The sequence below is a fragment of the Sebastes umbrosus genome, chromosome 20 (assembly GCF_015220745.1).
Source record: "Sebastes umbrosus isolate fSebUmb1 chromosome 20, fSebUmb1.pri, whole genome shotgun sequence".
Classification (NCBI taxonomy): domain Eukaryota; kingdom Metazoa; phylum Chordata; class Actinopteri; order Perciformes; family Sebastidae; genus Sebastes; species Sebastes umbrosus.
This window is the reverse complement of record NC_051288.1, coordinates 24,380,619-24,404,320: the sequence shown is the minus strand read 5'-3', so window position 1 is coordinate 24,404,320 and position 23,702 is coordinate 24,380,619. Positions and strand designations below refer to the sequence as shown.

General features: G+C 41.1%; 2 protein-coding genes across 2 annotated transcripts in view; one reads left to right on the top strand and one right to left on the bottom strand.

The window, feature by feature from the left end:
- The first annotated feature begins 289 nt into the window (after nt 1-289).
- acsf2 (acyl-CoA synthetase family member 2) overlaps nt 290-23,702 on the top strand; it is a 32,053-nt gene continuing 8,640 nt past the window's right edge. The window contains exons 1-10 of the mRNA XM_037754655.1: nt 290-682; nt 5,003-5,198; nt 7,264-7,392; nt 7,635-7,688; nt 8,368-8,486; nt 9,570-9,732; nt 11,599-11,694; nt 13,044-13,195; nt 14,895-14,986; nt 15,137-15,213. Of these exons, the coding sequence (XP_037610583.1) occupies nt 561-682; nt 5,003-5,198; nt 7,264-7,392; nt 7,635-7,688; nt 8,368-8,486; nt 9,570-9,732; nt 11,599-11,694; nt 13,044-13,195; nt 14,895-14,986; nt 15,137-15,213 (1,200 nt within the window). The 5' untranslated portion in view covers nt 290-560. The remainder of the gene's footprint in view (nt 683-5,002; nt 5,199-7,263; nt 7,393-7,634; nt 7,689-8,367; nt 8,487-9,569; nt 9,733-11,598; nt 11,695-13,043; nt 13,196-14,894; nt 14,987-15,136; nt 15,214-23,702) is intronic.
- Nucleotides 15,478-23,623, bottom strand: chad (chondroadherin). The gene is made up of 4 exons (XM_037754661.1): nt 22,637-23,623; nt 19,126-19,289; nt 18,859-19,016; nt 15,478-17,278 (listed from the first exon to the last, which is right to left on the bottom strand). Exons 1-3 carry the CDS (start codon nt 23,420-23,422, stop codon nt 18,875-18,877), a joined length of 1,092 nt encoding a protein of 363 aa, XP_037610589.1. The 5' UTR covers nt 23,423-23,623; the 3' UTR covers nt 15,478-17,278; nt 18,859-18,874.

Sequence of the window (23,702 nt, the reverse complement as noted above, 5' to 3'; positions counted from 1 at the left end):
CCTTTTGTTTGCCTTTTTGTGTTTTATTGATTTAGTTTGTTAGTAGAGGTATGGATCTTGTTTGGATGTTGATGGATGTGCATATTTGTTTAACAGTTTAACAGTGAAGGAGGAGGCATCTTGAAATTAATTTGCATATCAGGCTTTTTTCAATAAGAGTGGAGGAGTGGATGTTTTTTTTTTTTTTTTTTTTTAATAATGATTAGAAGCAAACTTTTATTACTCCAAACAGAGTATTTCTGTGTTTTAAAAGATGTGTTTCAGCATTATTACCAGTGTGCATGTGATTGCATGGCGCCCCCAGCAGGAGAAGACTGGAGCCTCCAGAGAACATGTTGTCAGCTCTGATCAAGGTCCGAGGAAGGAGCTGCTGCTGCGGGTAGCTGCAGGCTACAACTCCACCCCCTGCATAAAGAAGAGAACCTTTCCACTTCTAGTGGTCACTCTCATCAGGTGTGCTTATCTGCTGCGGTGCACAACTAAACCTGAAGAAGTTTCTCAGAGAAGCTGCTGAACTTTTGTTGCTTCAGGGTGCGGTGAGCTGCAGCTGCAAAACAAGAATGATTCCCAAGATCGCCTTGTGCTCCCAGACTCTCCGGAACCACCACGGAGTCTTCTCCAGGTCTGTGAGGGTTCTGCAGAGATCCTGGACCCAGCATCCAGGAGTTCCTGCAGCCAGTCGGTGAGTCACAGACATATGTATATTATTATTATTATTATTATTATTATTATTATTATTATGGAACATATGCATGATTTAAATAATGTAAGATAAGTGTCACTTAAACGTCCAGGTCACATGGCTGCAGACGCTACAGTGTTTCTTCTAACTAAACTCTTGTTTATCAAAAGTATAGTAAACAATGTATTTCCTTTTTTTTGTTTCAATTACTTTCTGTTTGTAACTTTGTGATTATGTAACAACATCAGCTCGGGAAAAAGATCACATGATTGTCATGACTTTAGAGATTTTTATTTATTTTTTTTATTTTACAAAACAATCCCATGTTTATTATTACACAATCTCGACTGAGCATTATTTATTATCATTATTACAACTAAAATAGATAATCAAAATGAAACCTGGTGCTGTGAGCAGAGGAAGGAGGGGGAGGAGACTAAAGGAACACCAGTATGGGGTTTTCTAAGTCCATCATGACACTATATGTATATGCACGTACATATACGTATATATATATATATATATATATACGTATATGTATGTATACGTATATATACGTATATATACATATACATATACATATGTAGATCTACATATATATGCATGTATATATACATATATATATATATATACACACATATATATATATGTACATATATATATATATATGTACATAAATATATATATATATATATATATATATATATATCTTTACGGCAACTCGCCCTCAATATACTTCTTACATTGTTGTTTTATTGCGTATTGTGCAGTTGTTCAAATTATTGTGTCCACCCCTTCATTCTTGCAGTAGGCTACCTTCAAAAATCAAATTTGAGGTACTTGTACTTTACTTGAGTTTTTACCTTTCATGCTACTTTATACTTCTACTCATCTCAGAGGGAGATATTGTACTTTTTACTCTACATTTATTTGCATTTATCTGACAGATTTAGTTACTCTTAAGAGTTTTATATAAAAAACATACAAAGAGTTTATAAAATATGATGTTTTGTTTTGAATTAAAGTACCCGACAGTTTATACAAGTACAGCCTAAACGATTAATCGATTAGTTGATAATTGGCAACTATTTTGATAATCGCTTTCGTGCAAAAATGACAAAAATCTAATTGTTCCAGCTTTTTCTTTAAATTATTTAAAACTATTTTAAATAATTTTCAGGTTTCTGCATTGAGTACTTTTACTTTTAGTACATTTTTCTGATTATACTTGCATACTTTCACCTCATTATGTATGTGAAGGTTCTCAGTCATCCAGGTCATGGTATCTGAGGGTTTAAAGGTTAAATCAGCAGCAACAACTGGACTTGGTTTAGATTCTTGAAGACATTCATTCACACGAGGCGTCAGCTGACTCTAACGATTCATAACTACAGTCGTCACACCGAGTACGTCACACCAATGTACTGACTGGTTTCTATATTCCTGCTAACGACCCCATAGAGGTTAAATTCCTGGATGTTTCCTCCAACCATTCAGCCAGAACTGAAGAAGCTTCTTGGATGAGAAGTGAAACGTCTTCAAGTCCATTTGCTGCTGATTTAACTTTTACTCCGATTTCACCTCATTAACATTTCCAATGCACGACTTTAACTTGTAGTGGAGTATTTTTTACAGTGTGGTATTAGTATGTTTACTTAACAATACAGTACAATAACAGTAAATTATCTTAAAAACCTCTGGTAGACAGCAGTCAGGTGACTAAATGAAAACATAGTTATGAATATTATATTCTGTTTCTGCTAATAGATCCGCCAAAATGTTACACACCGCACCAAAGTAAATAGTTTTAGGTGCTTGTTGTTTTTTTCTTGTGTATATCCGTTAAATTTCAGGAGGAAATATTGTACTTTTACTCCACTACACATATTTGATAGATATTGTTACTAGCTACTTTAGAGATTAAGACTTTATTTGACATATGAGGACCATATAACACATTGTTGAATATTAAACTAGCGGTTTGTGACCCCTTACAAAAAGAAAAACTGTGTCTGGTTCTTGGTCTTTTGCCACATTTCATATGTTTATTTATTTGTTTTTCCACCAAACAGATTCCCCCTGGTTTCGTTAAGTAACTGTTTGATCAATGAACTAGATATTTTGTTACGCAGTTGTGGATATTTTGGGATTAATGATGTAATCTGGAGAGTTTTATACCGATCCAAGCTGTAGCAGAGCTCCAACTGTGAGTTAGGTAACATTATGGCAGAGGTTGAAGTGTGACAGGAGGCCCAGTTGTTACATTAGTTATCAAAAGAAGATCACATAAAATAGCCTTAATGTGTGTGGTTTGGTTAAGGAAATGGAAATAGTGGAAGTCAAAACAGCAATATTAGGCTATCTTGGCTCAGTTGTTGTGCGTCTATGGGATCAAATAACATCGTCAGGATCCCACAGGATTCCAGGAATTGAGCGATACTACGTAAGCAAGCTAAGGAGGGGTGAGGAGGCGCCTTTTCCCCAAGCTTTGTCTGAGGAGAGGCCCACAATCTCAGACTCTGAAAACCCCCGCTGCACGGGTCAAATTAATGAGACCTGGGCCCCAACATGAGGGAGGCCCCTCAAGCAGCCTGGAATTCTACGTTTGGCTGTTGGCTGAATAATTAGTTTAACAGATTTCTTGTATCTAAGACAATATCAGGGCATCTCTGGGACGCTCCCCCCCCCTCCCTCTCTGAAAGGTGCACATGGTTTAGTCCACTCAAAGTTTTACTTAAAGGTCCCATATTATAAAAAGTGACATTTTCATGGCTTTTATATTATAAAGCAGGTTTAAGTTCTATATAAATACTGTGAAAGCATCGAAACGCTTAATCCACAGAGAAATACACACAGTCGGTATTCAGAAACTGAGCTCTTGAAACAAGCCGTCAGGATTTCTGTCCATTTGTGATGTCACAAATCTACAATATTTAGACCATTTTAAAGTTTTAAACGTAAACATTCTAAATGTGTCCCAGTTTATTTTCCGTTGCGGTGTATGTGAATGACATCAGCTGACAGGAAGTAAACATGGATCCAAGCTGTTGCCTAGCAACGCAATTCCGTTGCGATTCCGTTGAAATGTACTAAAACGGAGCGTTTCAGACAGAGGGTGAATACAGGTACATTCAAGCAGACAGCATGAGGAAAATAAAGTTTTTTTTAAACATTAAAGTATGTAAACATGTTCTAGTAAAAACTCAAAATACAAATATGAACCTGAAAATGAGCACGATATGGGACCTTTAAGTACAAGTACAAAAGTATTGGCATATAAATATACTTAAAGAACCAAAAGTAAAAATACTCCTTATGCAGAATGATCAGAATGATGTTGTAATGTTTTAATTACTTTGCTGTGTAGCTAAAACAACTGCTGAGTCGGTGGCTCAGCTAACGGTGCTAACAACGGCAACAGTGCTCACAGAGGTAACAGTGTTAATCTGAGGAGGAAGCGGAGTGTGGGCGCTACGCTTCCACGACGATGACATCGGTTGAGACGGCGTTATCCGCTGTAACCGCCGTATGAACAGCAGTGCACGCTCACTAACATGCACTAAAAGGAACGCGTGGCTGGCCTAGCTATGTTTACAAAACACGGAGAAGCTGTGATTACAACACACACGGTAAGAGAGAGACTTCATTCTCTGCTCAGGTAGACATTACTCCTCTATATCTTTACATAGTAAATAGTTGTTTGCAGCTATATTAATGCTCTGGATATCGTATAGAGAACCTTTAATGTCATCACGAGTCACTGCTGCTAAAGGCTTCACAGAGCTTCTTTTTTTTTGCATCATAGAGATACTAAAGGTTGCACTTCTTATCTGCAGCACAGGAACTGGTGTCCCTGGGTCATTGTGTTCCTGTGTGAAAGGTGAAACGCCTGTTAAACTGGTTGAACATTTGCCTCATCACTTGACTTATCAGTTCAACAAAAGATGCTGCACTTCATAACAGCCGATAAGCTGAGAAGCACCTGATGACGTGTTTCTAGAGGAGATTTAAAGGAAATATACTGAGTTTCAACAAGGAAGGATGCTGTTCCTGACAGCAAATACACTATCTTTGTTTTATATCTAGATCAGGGGACAAGCAGTGAAGGTCAATTCTTTTCATTGGGAGCGCTGCATTTCTACACTGAGCGCTGCAGGTATTGGTTTTTTTTCTGGTCGTCGAGAATTGAAGAATGTCCAACTCTGGTACTCCACACTGCTATACTAATAGTTCTTTATTTTATTCTTTTAACTTTTATATGATTTGTGGCTGCCGGTGTCCGAAAACATTTTCTAATTCTTTATTTTTTTCCCCCTGCAGTGGCATTCATGTGGACTCTCCGCCCATCATCCCGACCCTCACGACCAGCTATGCCCACGGCACGTCTTCCACATCTTTGCTCCACAGTACAATTGGAGAGTCCCTGCTGAAGACTGTGGAGCGCTGGCCTGACAGAGAGGCCGTCGTCTTTGTAGAAGACGGAGTCCGCAAGACCTTTGCACAGCTTCAGCAGGATGTAAGTCTTCTCCTTTAAAGTATACTGTATGTGTCCAGTCAATGTGCTGCCTACCCCCCCAAACCCCGACTGATGAAGGTCAATCCAACAATGTTGAGGTTGGATGTTGGAAAGCCTACGAGCATGTTTTATAAATGGTCCAAAACTTTAAACCCACTCACATGTTGATAAGAGTATTAAATACTTGGCAAATTTCCCTTTAAGGTACATACAGATAAAAAATGTGTGATTAACTGCGATTAAATATTTTAATCGATTGACAGCCCTAATATAAAGCGATAGGCTTCTGCCTGACTTCACCTTCTCTACCTGCACTTGGACAGTGGAAAGGCAATGATGATATGGTCGTGAAATGGAAGTTGGAGTTGTATTTGAACCTTGAACCTCATTTCACTAACTGCAGCACCCTGCTCCTCTCTGTTAATGGAAACTGGAAACAAGCCTTTCAATGGATAATTAACAGCTAAAATGAACTGCCAAACTGCTAATGAACAAAAGTAAAACATGGTGAGAAAAAAACAGAGGAAGGGAAGACTGATACCGGAGCTTTTAATAGGCCTTTTTCACAGGACAGCAATGAATGACATGTAAAAATGTCTGCTGTGAAAAATGTCTTCTTCTTCTTCGAGGGTCGCCTGCATGTTCAGTCCTGTTCAGTTTGTAAACGTTCACCTAGAGACCTTTCAAATATTCCACGAAGTCAAAGTGTCGTTGATCTGACATGAAGAGTACCGAGAAACAATATTCAGATAGCAGCTGTCATATAAAACATCCTAAAGGTTCACTGAGCTCTGCTGCATAAATATTGATTTGCTAAGCACAACATGTTACTTTACTTTGCATCTACTGAATATTTAAAGTCCACTGTGTGTTTCTATTGATTTTTGATTGTGTTATCTCTGCTCTGTACTCGTACGGTCTTCCCTCGTTACAGATTCATGGTTTAATGATCTTTCATATTACAGAACATCATAACTGTAAATATTTTTGTCTCCACAATCTAGGAACAAAACATTGTTTTGTAAAAAGGTGTTTTTTTGTGTCTAAACATCTCTGAACTCACTGAACTGTACTCTGTATGTGGAGGTGTTGGACTTTGCTCCTAACAATCAGCTTTAGAGCAGCAACGTGAACAAATTAAAACTATCAGAACTATTATGAAACCAGATATTTCATTATGTTTTAGAAAATGTTTTGTGGCGTAACACATTCATTTTAAGAGTATATTTGGGCTGTCAATCAATTATAATATTTAATCGTGATTAATCCTAGAATTAACCACACATTTTTCATGTGTTCAAAATTTCCCAAAAGGAAGATTTGTCAAGTATTTAATCCTCTTATCAACATGGGAGTGGACAAATATGCTGCTTTATGCAAATGTATGTATATATTTATTATTGTAAATCAATTAACAACACAAAACAATGACAGATATTGTCCAGAAACCCTCACAGGTACTGCATTTAGCATAAAATAATATGCTCAAATCATAACATGGCAAACTGCAGCCCAACAGGCAACAACAGCTGTCAGTGTGTCAGTGTGCTGACTTGACTATGACTTGCCCCAAACTGCATGTGATTATCATAAAGTGGGCATGTCTGTAAAGGGGAGGCTCGTGGGTACCCATAGAACCCATTTACATTCACTGATCTGGAGGTCAGAGGTCAAGGGACCCCTTTGAAAGTGGCCATGCCAGTTTTTCCTCGCCAAAACTTAGCGTAAGTTTGGAGTGTTATTTAGCCTCCTTAGCGACAAGCTGGTATGACATGGTTGGTACAGATGGATTCATTAGGTTTTGTAGATTCATATGATATCTTCACTCTGGTTTTAAAACTGAGCCCACTACAACCTAAACATCGCAAGTTCTGTTAATGCGTTAAAGACATTAGTGGCATTAAAACATATTTGCGTTTTGTTAATAACACAGCCTCAGACACCACCCTGATGAAGGCAAGATAGAGAAAACATTTGGTGAATAAAACAGTGCGTACTGTTATTGTATCATCTTCTTCCCACCAAACATGTTAAACCTGTTCATGTCTCTGTAACGTCTCCGTAGGTGGATCAAACTGCAGCCGGGCTGCTGGCACTTGGGCTGCAGAAAGGGGACCGGCTGGGTATGTGGGGACCCAACGCTTATGAATGGATCCTTTTCCAGTTCGCCACAGCCAAAGCTGGCGTTATATTGGTGAGTCAAATGTAGGTCATGGTGCGTTGGCAAGAAGGCAAAAACATCCAACAACAACATATTAGAGAAACAGTGCCCAGACTCTGAATTGATGCTGTCAGAAAAATTATAGATCTTCTTCCTCACAGAGCTCCATTGTTCAACAACTATTAAAAACACATCAATGACCCTTTTTAATCTGTCAACCTTTTTTAGTTTCTTTTCCATCATAAGCAGCTGTTTATGGTTTTACCGCCCAACAGGTGTCTGTGAACCCAGCGTACCAGCTGCAGGAGGTGGAGTTTGCATTGCGAAAGGTGGGTGACTTTTACATACCTGTTTTTACTGCTGTGACAATAAAGCTGCGAGATTGGAGCAAATATGATTATTACAAAACAGTCGCTATATTGTGACAGTAGTACAGGTAATCTGAAAAAAATCATGAGCCTCTGTGTCCTCCGGTGCTCCTAACGGCATCTGCAGGATTTCACGGACTGGACCAAAACAACCAATCAGAGTTGATCTGGAGTCTGCCGTCTATGAGAGCCGGCTGTCAATCACTCGCCAACTCCGATCAAACGGTCCAACTAGGCAGCGCTGATCAAATATGAATCAATATTCTGTTACGTTAATGCTTATTTCTCTCCTCAAATGATCTCAGAATCATCTTGTGGTGCACGGTTTAGCTGTAAAATGAGAAAGTTTGTGACACGGCAGCCTTGTTGAGATCAAGTTGAGGAAATACCAAGCACCGCCCACCAGCCGGAGCACAGCCAATAGGAACGCTCTCTCTCTGAAATGACCTGTGATTGGTCAATGTCTCCCGTGACGGGCTAGATTTAGCCTGAAAACAGAGCCATGAGGAGGAGCAGAAGTCTAGTTTTCTCTCAGAACACTTGAATTTTTGCCCAATGATGCCAAAAGCTTTTCGTCTACTGAAGCTTTAAGAGACTGTATTATCCCGTTAAGCTGAATCCTCTGCTCCTCTCCTCACAGGTCGGGTGTAAAGCTATAGTGTGCCCTACGCAGTTTAAGACTCAGAAGTACGTAGAAATGCTGAGAAAGATATGTCCGGAGATCGAGACGTCCAACCCGGGGGACATCAGGAGCGCCAGGTACAGCTCACCTGTCATCTTCACTGTTGTTTAATTTATGGAGCTGCTGCAAAACACAAAGCCAGATGTTAACATACTTAACATTTGAGTTTTAGAGACTTTGTTTCCTGCAGTCTGGTGACTTTTAAAGAATGAAAATAACAAAATAAATACAATGCAGCAGCATTTATTTTGTTAAATAGGCCTACTTTTAATTTTACTTTTAATTCTCAGGGGGAAAAAAAAACTGAACTTGTGTGAATCTCTGGTATAAACTAATATTCATCAGTTTTCATTCATTCATTTTTTGCCCCTGCTTTAGTATTTCTCTCTCTGTCTCTCACTCACTGAAGGTCCTTTCAGACACAATACAACAACGGCACCACCGCGACAAAATCATGTCCTTTTGGGAGTTTAAACATCCTGAGAAGAGTTTACATTCTACAGTCACACACAAAATACACTTCTTTTAAAGCTAATTCTGATATTTTTTCAGAATAAAAGCTCAGTCCCACCAGAAAGTGGCACAGCAAAATGAATGAAATGATCGTTTCTAGACGCTTGGTGACGTAGGAACTTCTCGCGGGGTTAGTTGTCACGACAGCTCTCTGAGTTTCTTTCTATTTTCTCTGTACTTTTTATCATCAGGAATATACATCATTTGTGTTTGAAGAGGGATAAAGCTCAAAAAAGACATACTTGTGCCATCGTCTCGTGCCTCACAATGTCTGCAAACATTTCCTCTCCTGGGAACCAGGTCATTGTCTGACAGAGGAAGTAAAAGTTGATGGTGCAGCACAGCTAATAAGCTACGATAGCTCTGATTTGGACTCCCTCAAAGGAAATTTTGCTGTATTTTTTTGGCTGGTATGTGAAAGATTCCTTTGAAGGGATTGTACCATGCTGGGGGGATTTGGACTCTTAACCTCAGTGTGTGAAATATTCTAGTTACAGCCCCACATTTACAGAAAGATTAGTGAAGCTAAACCAGACACATGGATTGAACAGTAACACGCTACTTTAACAGAGAGAGAGACAGATGCAGAACATTGCAGTGAAACTTGGAGTTGAGCATGACCCACATTTCTTTGTTTTCCCCCTCAGACTCCCAGACCTCCGCTCTGTGATTGTTATTGATAAACGGCACCCAGGAATGCTCCATCTTGAGGACGTTATGCAGGCAGGCAGCAGCCAGTACATGCAGCAGCTGCAGGATCTGCAGAAGAAGCTCTGCTTCGACGACCCCATAAACATCTTGTTCACTTCGGTAATTGTTGCATAATTCCTGCTGATCTTAAAGGGATAGTTCGGGTGTTTTGAAGTGGGGTTACATGAGGTACGTATCCATAGTCAGTGTGTTATTTTCTTTTTTATATAGCACTTTTTAAAAACAAGTCACAAAGTGCTTTGCAAAGACATAAAAAGCAAGAGAAATTAACAGGTCGTTCCAGAGTCGTGGGGTCCTGACTCCAAAAGGCTCCATCTCCTCTGGTTTTTAGTCTTGACCTAGGAATAACTAAGAGACCTCTGCCGGAGGATCTGAGGCTGCATTCAGGCTTGTAAGCAGTTAGTAGGTCAGTGATATAATCGGGGACCAACCACAACCTCGCTTTAAAAGTAATCATTACAGTTTTAAAATCAGTTCTAAAACGTAGAGGTAACCCAAGAGATGTGGACTCTTCTCTTCAGCATTTTGAAGAAGTTGAAGTTTGGAGAGGTTGTGTTTGGTGAGACAGGAATACAGTAGATTACAGTAGTCTAAACGGGATGTAATGAAAGCATGGATGACTGTTTCTAGATTCTTAGGAGATAAAAAAGATTACATTTTCGAGATATTACAAAGTTGCAGAAAGCACGATTGAATGACGGACTTCACCTAGATTTCTGCTCTGGGTTTTGATGCAGCAGGACAGATAACCTAAGTGAGAGTAGTAAAAGGCAGCTGGCACACTCCTAGTTTGGAGAAACAGACAGGAGTACCAGCACGGGAGCAAAGTAATGTACTGCTGCACCGAAAAAAATCAATATCAGTTTAAGTGTACGCTATATTTAGAATATTTTCAATGCTTTACCTTGCCGTCAGACAGCACTTTCTGACGGGGAACTGAAGCAGTTATAATATCTATCTATGTTTTCTTCAAAGCCACAAGACTCCATTGACAAAAACAGTATTTTTACCTTGCAGAACTTGCAGAGTTGCTGTTCTACTGCTGCCTCCATCGGTTAGTTTGTTTGTGTTATCGTGTGACTTTGGTGTTTTAAAGGGGTTAGTTCTGATTCACCAAAGTCACACAATAACACAAACAAACTAACCGATCGAGACAGCAGTAAACCAGCGACTCCCGTGTTCTGTGAGGTAAAATTACTGTTTTTGTCAATGGAGTCTGGTGGATTTGAAGATAGCACAGATAACGGCTTTAGTCCCCGTCAGAAAGGGCTCTCTGACAGCGAAGTAAAGCAGTGATAATATTCTAAATATAGCGTACACTTAAATTGATATTGTTGTTTTTTTAGGTGTCTAAAATACATTTTGCTGCTGCCCACAGCAGTACATCGCTTTGCTCCCATGCTAGTGCTCCTGTCTGTTTACACTGACTATGGAGAAGTACCTCATACAACCCCACTTAAAAAAATTTAAACTATCAATCTGAGGAATGTCAAAGAGCCCTCGAGGGGTCTGTGCAAGATGAAACATGTTGATCATGTGCCAGGTTTTGTTCCTTTCTGGCAGGATGTCTTGTTTTTTCCTCCTCCTGAGAAAAACGTCTGATAATAGCTCAAACTTTATTAGACTAAACAGGGAACGTTACGACCTTTTAACGTGGGAAAAAAATTCCTACACACTGACAAAAGTTTTCACACTTTGACACATTAAATTGGTCTTACATCTGAAGAGCATGTTTTAGTTTTTGTCAGTGTGCCAGCTTTTTATTTGCAAGTAGAGCAGAAATGGATTACTCGATCGGCGGAAAATGAACCTGTATTTACAAAGACACAGTAAAATCTGTTTATGAGATCTCTGACTGTCTGTTGGCTTCACCATGTTTAGAGAGCAGTAAAAGAAGCCTGTCAGAGTCACCTTGACGGACTGTATCAAACTATGGCTTTCTAAATAATGTGTTTCTGTTAACAGGGAACAACTGGAGCTCCAAAGGGAGCTACATTGACTCATCACAACATGGTCAACAACGCCTACTTCGTTGGCAAAAGAGTGGGATTCACCTGGAGGGTGAGTCTTAACCGACAGGATGTGTCCTGAATCGTCTGTTTCATCAACCTCTCCTGACCAGGGAGCACGTAGTGTTTGCACTGGATTACATGTTCCTTCATTACCATGAACACACACACTATAGTTTATTTAGGCCCCATCCCAACGTCCCCCCTGAGACCTTAAACCCTGAACCCTCAGGGACTTAATTGACGTCACCTGGTCAAATGGTGGAGTATGAGAAGCTGCAAGGGCTCAAAATGGTGTAAATAGGAATGGGACAGCACTTTGCAGCGACGTATCACGTTACCTTGACGACGCCAAAACATGTTGTGCACAATTGTGGGTTTTTGTTTTATATTTCTTACTTCCTGATTTGAGCTTCTTCTAGGCTTTTGCCATACCAGCTTGTCAAGAATTAGGCTAAATAAAGCTTTAGCTTACTAAGTTGTAGCAGGCTCAGTTTTAAAGCTAGAGTGAAGATACTGGTATCATATGAAACTAGAAAAACCTAAAGAATCCATTGGTACCAACCATGTCATACTAGCTTGTCGTGAAGGAGGCTAAATGACGCTCCAAACTTGCGCTAAATTTTGGCGAGGAAAAACTGGCATGTCCATTTTCAAAGGGGTGCCTTGACCTCTGACCTCCAGATGTGTGAATGAAAATGGGTTCTATGGGTACCCACGAGTCTCCCCTTTACAGACATGCCCACTTTATGATCATCACATGCAGTTTGGGGCAAGTCATAGTCAAGTCAGCACACTGACACACTGACAGCTGTTGTTGCCTGTTGGGCTGCAGTTTGCCATGTTATGATTTGAGCATATTGTTTTATACTAAATGCAGTACCTGTGAGGGTTTCTGGACAGTATCTGTTATTGTTTTGTGTTGTTAATTGATTTACAATAATAAATATATACATACATTTGCATAAATCAAACATATTTGTCCACTCCCGTGTTGATAAGAGGATTAAATACTTGACAAATCTCCAAAAATATGTGATTAATTTGCGATTATTGCGATTAACTATTGACAATCATGCAATTAATCAAGATTAAATATTTGAATTGATTGACAGCCCTAGTAGGAACCAATGAGTTTCGGGTTGAGTGCCCCAGATAAGGTAGGGAAATCAGAAAGTATTTAGGGACAGACTCACACATTGTTGATTTTGATCTTCACATATTTGTTGACAGAGAGAAAAATATAGATTAACGCCGTTTCTATGTGGACCTGGCTTTGTGCACGGGGGGTTTTGTCATGTTGAAACAGGAAAGGAACTTCCCCAAACACAAAGTTGGAGGCACACTATTGTCTAAAGTCTACAATTTTGACCCTCTTTGTCTCCTGATTTTGTCCCACAGCCTCACACCCGTGTCTGTCTACCTGTGCCTCTGTACCACTGCTTCGGCTCCGTGGGTGGTGGGTTGTGTATGGCCCTGCACGGCATGACCGTGGTCTTTCCCTCTGCTGGGTACGATGGGAAGGCCAACCTAGCTGCTATGGAGAGTGAAAGGTAATGTCAGAAATCCTTGGCCAGCTCCTTAAATGTAGCCTCAAAAAGACTGTTAAACCTGAAACAGAAAGCTGTTTGTTACAGGATATTAAAGCTCAAAGGATTAGATGTGCCTATGGTACCTTGGGGCTCTGTGATGTTTGAATAATTCAACCTCAGAGTGCATGCATTTTGCATATTGACGTATATATTGTATTTAGACGGAATGCAAATGTATGGCTCAGTCATCAGTATCACTTCCATGCAGTATCAGTCAGTCATCAGTATCACTTCCATGCACTTTCATGCAATGGATGTGTATGCTGAAAGGACACAGAGTGGCGTAAATCTGCTTTAGCTTGCGTTTAGTCCCAGTTTGGGGTCAACGGTTCAATGGTTGTTTTGTTTCATGGTAAGTCTGCAGAGGTCTGGTGAGCGTTAGTGTCCGATCCTCTTATCAGATGGACACTTCCTGAGTGAGATCAGATATCACATGTTGTTTCGTTGGTCCGGGACAAAGAGAAATGACTCAACAATTACCTCTAAGCAATCTCTAGCCTCTGGTCTTTCCAAAAATATATACTGTAGGTATGTTGCCCTGCAAGAATTACATAAAGCAGTGTAGCCATCGTTGTTCTGAGTGGGGATGTACAGACGTTTTTTATAGAAGGAAAAGCACAGGTAGCACTACTAACATTAATGATGGCTCTGATCCAATAAGTGTCCCAGGAAGCCAAGACAGTGAGCCAACATGTACAAGATAGTATAATGAATTAGTATAAATTAGGGCTATCAAAGTTAATAATAACACGTTAACGCAAATTACTTTAACGGCACTAATTTCTTTAGCGCATTAACGCAACTTGCGATTTTTAATTAACCTCTTAAAAATCTGCTATTCGAACCTTCAGAGGTTGTAGCGGACTCAGTTTTAAAGCTACAGTGAAGATACTGAGATCATGTGACACTAGGGAACTTAAGGAATCCATTGGTACCAAGTTTGTTACGAAGGAGGTTAAATAACACTTCAAACTTACGCTAAATTTTGGTGAGGAAAAACTGGCATGGCCATATTCAAAGGGGTCCCTTGACCTCTGACTGAAAATGGGTTCTATGGGATAAATACGTACTTGACAAATCTCCCTTTTATGGTACATTTTGAATACATAAAAAATGTGCAATTAATCGCGATTAACTATAGACAATCATGAGATTAATTGTGATTAAATATTTTAATCGACTGACAGCCCTAGTATTAATTACTGTGCTTTTCCTGCGTTGACATGTCATAATGTTTGATGTGAATAAGATCAGTATATACTGTATGTTATATAAGGTTAAGTCTGGCCTCTGGCCTCTGAGAAGAAGAAATATAGGAACGATGTACAGTAGGCCCCACTGACCCCCCGTCAATGTATAAGCAGTCAGTATTTGTCCAGCTGTGTTTGTGCTAAGCGAACCAGCTGTTGCCTAGTTTCATATTTATGGAACAGATACGTGAGAGGAAAGAGAGTAACTCTCTGCAAATAAGCTTTGCCTTTGACCTAAATCACACGAGGTCATCGTCCCCACGAACAGACGTTTAGTTTCACTTTGCTGTATTTATCTCAAAATAAAGTTTTCTGTTCTTACAGCAAATAGAAGAAACATATCAAAGCATGTAGGAAGATGTGTTATCAGTGAAGATGCGTTCTGTTAATTGATATATCTTCCCTCACAGGTGCACCTTCATCTACGGCACCCCCACCATGTTCGTTGACATGGTTAGCCAGATGGGCTCTGCTAAATATGACTTGTCATCAGTGGAGGCAGGTGAGGAAAAAGACCAATTATTCTGCTTTTATATATGGAACAAAAGAAGTGACCATTTAAATGATTTAATGCCTTTGAGAATATTTCCCTCAACTGATAGCTGTTGATTTCACAGATTACATGCTCTTCTATTTGTTTTGGTACTGCTAGGCATCATGGCTGGTTCCCCTTGTCCTTCAGACCTCGTGAGCAAGGTCATTTCTGTGATGGGCATTAAGGAAATAACCGTGAGTCAATCTTACAATACAACTTATTAAATATAAGTGTTTTTAAATTATTATTATTATTATAGATTGTATAAGAACACGCGTGTATCTCACCTTTGATTCAATGATGCAGTTCATCTTTTGCACACCAGGGGAAGACAAATCATTAGAAAAACGTCCATTAGATTCAACAACAGCACGAATATACAGCAAGTCCTGTTGGAGACTTTTTAATGCAGAGATCTTGTAAAAAAAAAGTATATATATATAAGACAAAAAGAAGGCTTGATTTTGTAAAAGGTTTATTGGATGTGAGCACTCGTCACCACTTCCAAAAGTCAAGGAAATGATATTGAATATACATTAGATATGCATAAAGTCAACAGTCAGTAACCCTCATAGTTGGTGTGCAAGAAACCTATTTTTCTTACATTTTAAATCAGTGAAAGTATGTTACAAAGATTTAGCATTAAACTAAAGACACAATGACGCTGAACATATTTATCTTTTTAGACTTCTTCTCGTTTGTGTACATTTTTAGCGTCGCCAAAAATAAACTAAATCCGGTTTTATAGTTCATTAAAGTACCTTTTATACGGGGAAAAAGGCACTGGAGATGGGTCTCCTTTGAAGATGTTGGTGGGCTTTATTAGGTGAATCAAACAACTTCTTGGAGAAATAGGTCTTCTTCAACTGTTTGTCCTTTTTGTGTTTAAATGTCTTGGATGTTTTCTCGGTCCGTGAGGGTGTAAAACTGACATCACAAGAGGCTAAGCGAGTGTTGACGTGACAGTTGGAGGTTGTTTTAATAATTCCTCACAGTTTGGAGGATGTTTCTCAGCCTCTTTATCTTTTTTGGAGCCATTGTTGATTCATTGTTTATATTTATATTTTGGTAACCACCAAAATAAAGGAGACTTTATGTCCAATATATTAAAGCTGCACTAATCATTATGTTTTCTATCAATAATTGATTATTTTTATGGATTAAATAAACAAGATATAACATGTTAGTTAGTTAGTGAGCTTTAGAGGTGCTGGTGAGTTGGACAGAGCTAGGCTAGCTGTTTCCCTCCGTTTCCAGTCTTTGTGCTAAGCTAAAGCTGAAGAGTGGTATCGATCTTCTCATCTCACATTTCCCAAAATGTCCTTTAAACTAATCTGGTTTGACTTTACATTATCTTAAGACTATGGCTTCGTCCGCATTCTATGACTACATACTATCGTTCAACATACTTTTGTGTGAATAAAGTAATAGTTTTATATCTTTTCGGTCGCACTGAGCAGTAATTTACGTCGTCACTTCCTGAGAACCCTCCTTGCCGGTTAGAGACACGTAACCATAGTAACCCGTGCCAACCTCATGTGACCAAACGATGATTTGTGAGAAGTCTGAATTAAATTAAAAACTATATTACGCCCAGCAAAGTGGAATATTACACTTAAATTGAAGCATTACTGACGTTACAGAGCTGTCCGCCAACATCTGTTATGGACGTTGTTGTCACTACCGCATTGCATTGTGGGATATTTATGCCACCGTAGTGTCCAGTGTTAGCATACTGTAATATTTCACTGGAAATAGTATGCAACTCGCGTACTGTTGGACTCATACTAAGGTTTCGGACATACTAAAACATCTTGTACACTGTTTTAGCGTACTAAATATAATTTTTTGGACGCAACCATTGAAACTTATAAGACAACAACATCCTCAGATTGTTTGTAATTACTGTTTATCCTGAAGATCCTGAATGCACCAGGAGAAGACAACATACTTGTCCTTCGTTTTACTCAGATGCATCCTTTATTTTGGTGGTTACCTGGATGTTGCACATTTCCACTCCATACTTAAGTCTTCATCGTTGATATAAATGAATGAAAAGAAGCTCTTGATGTGTTTGGGTGTGAAAGAGAGACAGACAGACAGAGAGCAAGTGTATCTATGAAAGTGTTTGTCTGCGTTTACACGACGTGACAACATTTGGCAGATGAATAGATGGACAGTCTTGAAGTAGAGTGAGTTAGCATTGCTTTTCGTTGCATGTGTAGCCAGTCACCTGGACAGGCTCCTCCTCGGCGTCTCCTGTGGAAAAGACACAAAATCAGCAGCCAGATTAAACAGTCTGCCCTCCAACCAGAGACCCCATGACCTGGACTCGGTGTACTGGACCCCAGGGCCAACATGGAAAAGTTCAGACGGGGACAGACGGGTGGACAGAGAGTTCTGTGGTTAGAGAGGACTGAAAACAAAATCATGCAAAGCCAACTGCGGGCTACTCCAAAACCAACTTACACCTCATGTGGTGGCGTCTGAATCCAACCTCCCATTGTACAGAACTGAAAACCTTTACACCAAACCACCACAGGAGGGATGTGATTAGAGAGAGGTCAGAGTGAGGAACAAAACTGCACCTCAGGTATTTACCAAAGTCGTGATCACTGAGGGCGTCACTTGAAATCATTTAACTTAACTAACATTTAAGTTAAAGGCCCAGACACACCAACCCAACATCAAAGAACTAGCGGCGACGAAGGCCAACTGTTGCGTCGCCTCACGTCTCCTTTGTCTTGAACGACAAGTTGCACTTGAACACAACCCAACGACGACAGCCAGTTAGCTTGGCCGTTCTGCTGCTGCGTGAGATGAAATAACTCTCCAAACCAGCAGGCGGCGGTAGTCTGTATTCGTCATCCAAAAAAGGGAAACAGGAACACCGAGGACGGCGGATATACAAGCTGTTGTTATGATACGTACATGAAACAAAGGGGCGTCTGCCGACCATTTTCACACCACTCTCACTCACCACTTAGCTTCATTCCAGATGTTCATGTAGCTGTGAAAATATCGATGTGTTGGAACGATCAGAGGAGATGAAGATGAGAAATGAGAAGAGCCTTCTGTGTTTTTCCTCTTGACTTTACACCTTGGCTTGCTTTCCTCACATCCGTTTCTCTTCTCGTGCACTGATTGGCTTAAGCTGAACAGCCAATCAGAGTGATTTCTCTCACCGACAGGCTCAGCCGCCAATTCAACATGCTGAATCGGCCGAAAAAAACTCGGGCAGACTAGAGCCGATTGTGCGGGACATGCTGCAAAAACTAAGCCGACAGACACTCACCAATGGACCCAAACTGTCCGTCGGCTTGGTATGTCAGGACCTTTTATATAAACGTCAAGTGTCTCCAGTCACTTTTGGATGCTACGTTTTCAAAAACGACGGATGAACGTGGTTTCTTTCATATGTTGCTGAATCATTAGTAACATATGAAGACATCAATGTAAATCCCTAACTGCTCCTACACAATACATTGCTCATAGCCAAGAAATGATCCAACGGATTAAATAAACAAGATATAATGTCTTGATTAGTTAAATGTACAGGTGGTGGCAGGTGGATTTTGTTACCCTACGTCTTTATACTAGGCTGAGCTAATCTTCGCCTGGCTGTAACTTCATATTTACTGCACAGACATGAGAGCGGTATCTATCTTATCATCAACTCTAAGAAAAAAAGCGAACAAGCATATTTCCCAAATATCAACCTAATCATTTTATTGTGGATTTTACTCTTTGATCGGGTCAGTTTGTGAGATGTGGAAGAGACTATGTAGAATTTGTTTTTATTTTCTCTCCGTATCCTCGGCTTGTTCGGCGGCGGTTACCTGTACAGCTGCGTGTTCAATGACGTGTGCCCTTTTTGGCTCTCTTTGGCTTGACTCTGCAGCCACCGAAGGCGGCGCTGTCTCTCACTTGCTTTCCTTTCTGCTGAGACGGAGATGCACACACTGCGTCTGGACGATTGCGACTAGAGTCCATCCACCTGCAGGTAGAAACCAGAAGATAAGGAACGTAGAGTTTGTGCTGGTTACTTGGGACTAGTACAGTCTAACAGAGCTGCCAGCGTGGCCGTAGAGTGTCGAGTCTCTTACCTGCGTAACGGAGCTAGCTGGCACGTGCAGCTCCACGGGTTGTTGGAGATGGTGAGGTTGGTGATGGTGCCAAAATCGAGGCTTTTGGGAAGGAACTTTAGCTTGTTGTTGTCCAGGTTCAGTGTCTTGACTGCCGTCACACCAATGAACGCACCATCAGAGAACTAGAAAAAGAGAGAGCCGTACATGAGTGTACATGATTGCATTGAGCTACCATGCAAAATGCTGGCCTGGCCATCTCGGGAATAATTTGGGATTTTGCCCAAGGACTCTTCAACATGTGGAGACGGGGATCAAAGCATTGGGAAGAATTCACATGAATCAATGCAAATCTACCTAAAACTGTAGTTTTGAGCTTCTTGTACTGCATACAGTGTTGATTAAAACATGGTTCACACCCATAGACTGCCAACAAGTCTGGTTACCATCTACCGTTGACATCGTCTCTTCCTCTTTGCGAAGCCCCTCTCTAGGCCCACGTTTCTCCCCCTTCTCAACCCACGCCAAGGCCCCTCAGTGGCCCCTACAGGCCCTGCCTCCCTTCTCTCCACCAATTACTGGAGCTCCTTCATCCAGCCTTGAACCACTCGATCTGCGTCACGTTGAAGGTGTGGTTTAGAGTAATGGACTCCTGGCTGCCGCCGCTGTTGACGTAGTCACCGTGACGTCACCCGTTGGTTTGTGGACTTCTGTTTTGAAGCCTCGAGTTCTGCATTTTGTCCGTCGCCATCTTAGTATTTTTGCAACCAGAGGTGACACGCGAGGGTGGAGCTGAGTACAACCGAACTGCTTTTAGGCGACCAAAATGTTATAATTAACTTTCATGAAGTGAAATCACACTGTGAAAGGGTTAAAGTTCTAAAACGAAAACACAGACAACTCCCAGACCGGACAACGCCGTGGTAGCGACCTGTCAATCACAAGGTGCCACGCCCTAAAGCATCCCCTGCTTTATGGTCTATTTGACTCTAAATGGGACCATAATTTACTAAATGAACATCATGCTGTATTGAAGAAGACTTGAAACTAGAGATTGAGACCATAAACTCATGTTTACAATGTTTACTGAGGTAATAAATCAAGAGAGAAGAAGGCTCATTTCCTCATAGACTTCTATACAATCAGACTTCTTTTAGCAATCAGAGAAGTCGCCCCCTGCTGGATATAGACTCGGAGGTTGCCGCTTGTTCACACTGCTGCTGACCCACCAGCCAACACCATTCTTGTGTCTGTTATATAGATGCAGAACGAGGGAATCTCACCAGTGTTACTCTGGCATGAAAGCCTCCTCTCATCCTTCTTTTTGCACCAGCAGCACTTATGTAAACACTGAAGGTCACTGCCCTCCTTTTTTTTTGCACTTCTACTTCATACGCATCTGCGAGGGTGCTAAAAGCTTCAGAGAGGTGCGAGGTGGACCGACCTACGTCGTGTCAAGTTTTTGTCACGGGGTGGATGAGAGAGAGAGAGAGAGAGAGAGAGAGAGAGAGAGGAGCTTTGAAGGGTTGTTTTATGTGAGTCTGGCAGAGATGAGGCTGTTTGGAAATTTCCACTGTGGAGCGACAAGTAGCCGATGGTCTGGTATTTTGAAGCAACGGAAGATGGATGACTTCCAGCGTGGCCGAGGTGTTTTCGCTCTCTCTCTCTGTCGTGTCCCTCTTTGCCAGGAAGGCTCGCAAAGGGCCCAATTGTCCATTCAACTGGGGCGATGGCAAGCTAAAAATACTCCTCTTCATGCACTGTGGAACACCCTGCCTCTATTTACCTGTCTCCTCACCCCTCCTGACCTGTTTACAAGACCCTCCCGTTGAAAGCAGAGAACACACCTTGCTGAAAATAACACATGTGTACAGTAATAATTAGACTCGGACATGCTTGGCCGAGGTCCAGCAAACAAAAACACTCTAAAAATACCTGCATTTGGCTGGAAGAGGGTTTAATCTCCCCCCTATACTCGCCTTCTCCTGCTGTTTCCACCTGGCTCACTCACACAGTCTCACACAGCGTGAGAAGGTTGTTATTTCACAGTTTCCCCCCACCGGGATAACTCCGTACTGTGGCACAGGTACACTCAAATATTGGATTAGCCTCAAGTATGAAGCAAATGTGCACTCAGGAATGTCTGAGAAGTAGTGTGGTGTAGCATAGAGCTTATACTGTATACCATCATAGTACTGGAGCTGTGTAAGATGAGGAGGAACAGATGGATGTTTTACAGGCTGCTGTGGAAACATCTGTCTCATGTTTCTGATATCTGAAGGTTAAAAACCTGGATTAGGGTCAAACGTGACCTTGTGACTATGGATTTATTGGTCATATAAAATAGAGTCTGGATGTCTAGGAAAGCATCAGCTTCAGTGTCTTATGGAAGTAAAATTAAGTACTAAATGAAGTACTTAATGTAGTTTGGTTACGCTTTAGCCTGCAAATTACCCAGTAATTATTTAGTGTTTACAGAAACATATATTATTCTTCTTTTTATATAATTTAATCTTAATATTTCTCAATAAATCAACTTTGTTTTATCCAAAAAATGTTTGAAAATTGTGAAAAAGTTTCCCATAGGTCAAATTTAAGTCTTCAAATGTCTCGTTTTTGTTCGATCAGCAACCACAAACTCAAAGATAATTCAATTTACAATCATATAAAACAGTTTGTCATCACTATTATGTAGTTATATTATTTCTGTATATTATTCTTGTCTTAAAAACTTAACATTTCACCTCTAACCTCCGTTGTTTTGTGGTTGAGGCAGAAAGCTAGGAGACAAATAAAACCAAAACTATCTTCATGACTATATACCAAAATGTTTTTTTGTAATTTAAGTAAAAAGTAAAAATATGTTTTTGCGCGTGACGGTTTAGCATTGTGTATTAAAGTTGCACGGCCATTAAGATGTTCACGACAAGTCAGATGCCCCTATAGAGACACAGAGATACACGTGTAAAAGATTGAAAGATGCAGCATCAGGGTTGCATTATCAGGACACACTGAGACAGACGGAGATGAACACATAAACCAACCGCTGAATAAATAAATGAATATTAGCTACAAGAAAAATGCCTGTTGGCTGCAGACAAGGGGGGTGTGGACCATTGGCAAGAAGCTCGTACATGTAAATATACTGATGAAATATAGTCGTTTGCCAGACCAAAACAAATAAACAAATATTAAAACAGACACACAGTGCAGTATAGAGACCTTTTCATGAGATGAACTTGTTATTCTGAGCTTGATTTAAACGTTTTTATTGAGGATTAAAATCACCTGCAATTAATTATTTTGGCAGATTCTTCGTGAAATCTGAAACACTATTTCCAACAGTTAGCTCTCTGTCTTTGCTCTAGTTTATCTGCAATGTAGTTGAATACATTTAGAATATTTTGACAGGTGATGAGGAGAACTTTATGTATCTTACCTTGCAGATATGGCGCCCATTATGGAGTTTAAACATTTTTAACCAAAGATCATGCATCGCTTTCGTAAAAACTCAGTTAAAGCATAGACTGACCTTCTCCAGACCCATGTTGTCCAGGTATAGTTTCTCCATGTAGCGCCCAAAGCTCTGGAAGGCGATGTCCGGGATGGTCCTCATGGGGTTCTTCCCCAGCGTGAGTTCCTCAACCACTCGCAGTTTGCTCATTGCCGCGGTGGGATAGTTGGACATCCTGTTCCTGTCCAGGTGGAGTATAGCGAGGTTCTCCACGTCGTCCAGAGAGCCCGGCTGCAGCGTCGTCAGCTCGTTCCCGCTCATGTGCAGCCAGCGCAAGTCTTTGGCGCCCGCAAAAGTCCCCGGCCGCAGCTCCCGGAGCTTGTTGTCGTTGAGCTGCAGAATGAAGAGGTTGATCATGGGGGAGAAGATGCCCTTGGCGAGGTCGCTGATCTGGTTCCCATCTAGGTAGAGGTAGGTGAGCTCGGTCAGGTCCTCGAAGGCGCCGGGCTTGATGCTGCTGATCTCGTTGTTGGACAGGTAGAGGTAGATGAGCTTCTTCAGCCCCTTGAAGGCGTTGGATCCGATCTCTCGGAGCTGACAGTGCTGCATGTGCAGCGAGATGAGCCCCTTGCTTTCGCTGAACGCCCCCGTGGGTATGGTGCCCAGGTTGTTCCTCTGCAGGTTCACTAAACGGGTGACCTCTGACACCCGGGGGATCTTCTTCAGCCCGACGCTGTCGCAGATGACGTGCTGAAGGTCGCCGTGGCAGTGGCACAGGCTGGGGCACTGGCCCGGGGCTCCCTGCACCGCGGGGCCCAGGACCAGGAGGCAGGTCCCCAGCAACAACCAGCTCACACAACGCATGCTGACGAGCTCGCTGACTTGGTTAGAATGTCTTCCGGTCTTTTAGCAGAAGAAGAACAAACCGGAAAAAAGCTTCAGAGAGAAGATCTCTATAAAGAAGAAAGGTTGAACAGTTTGTGTTGAGAGAGAGAAACAGGCGGAGAGAGAGAGAAGGAGTGAAAAGGTGAGTGACTGAGCGGAGGTGGGCGATGCACTTTGAGAGGAGGATGGCCGGTCAACGGAACACACAGCACTATTTATAACATTCACTTGAGGAAAAAAAACGAGGAGGGCTTGCCAG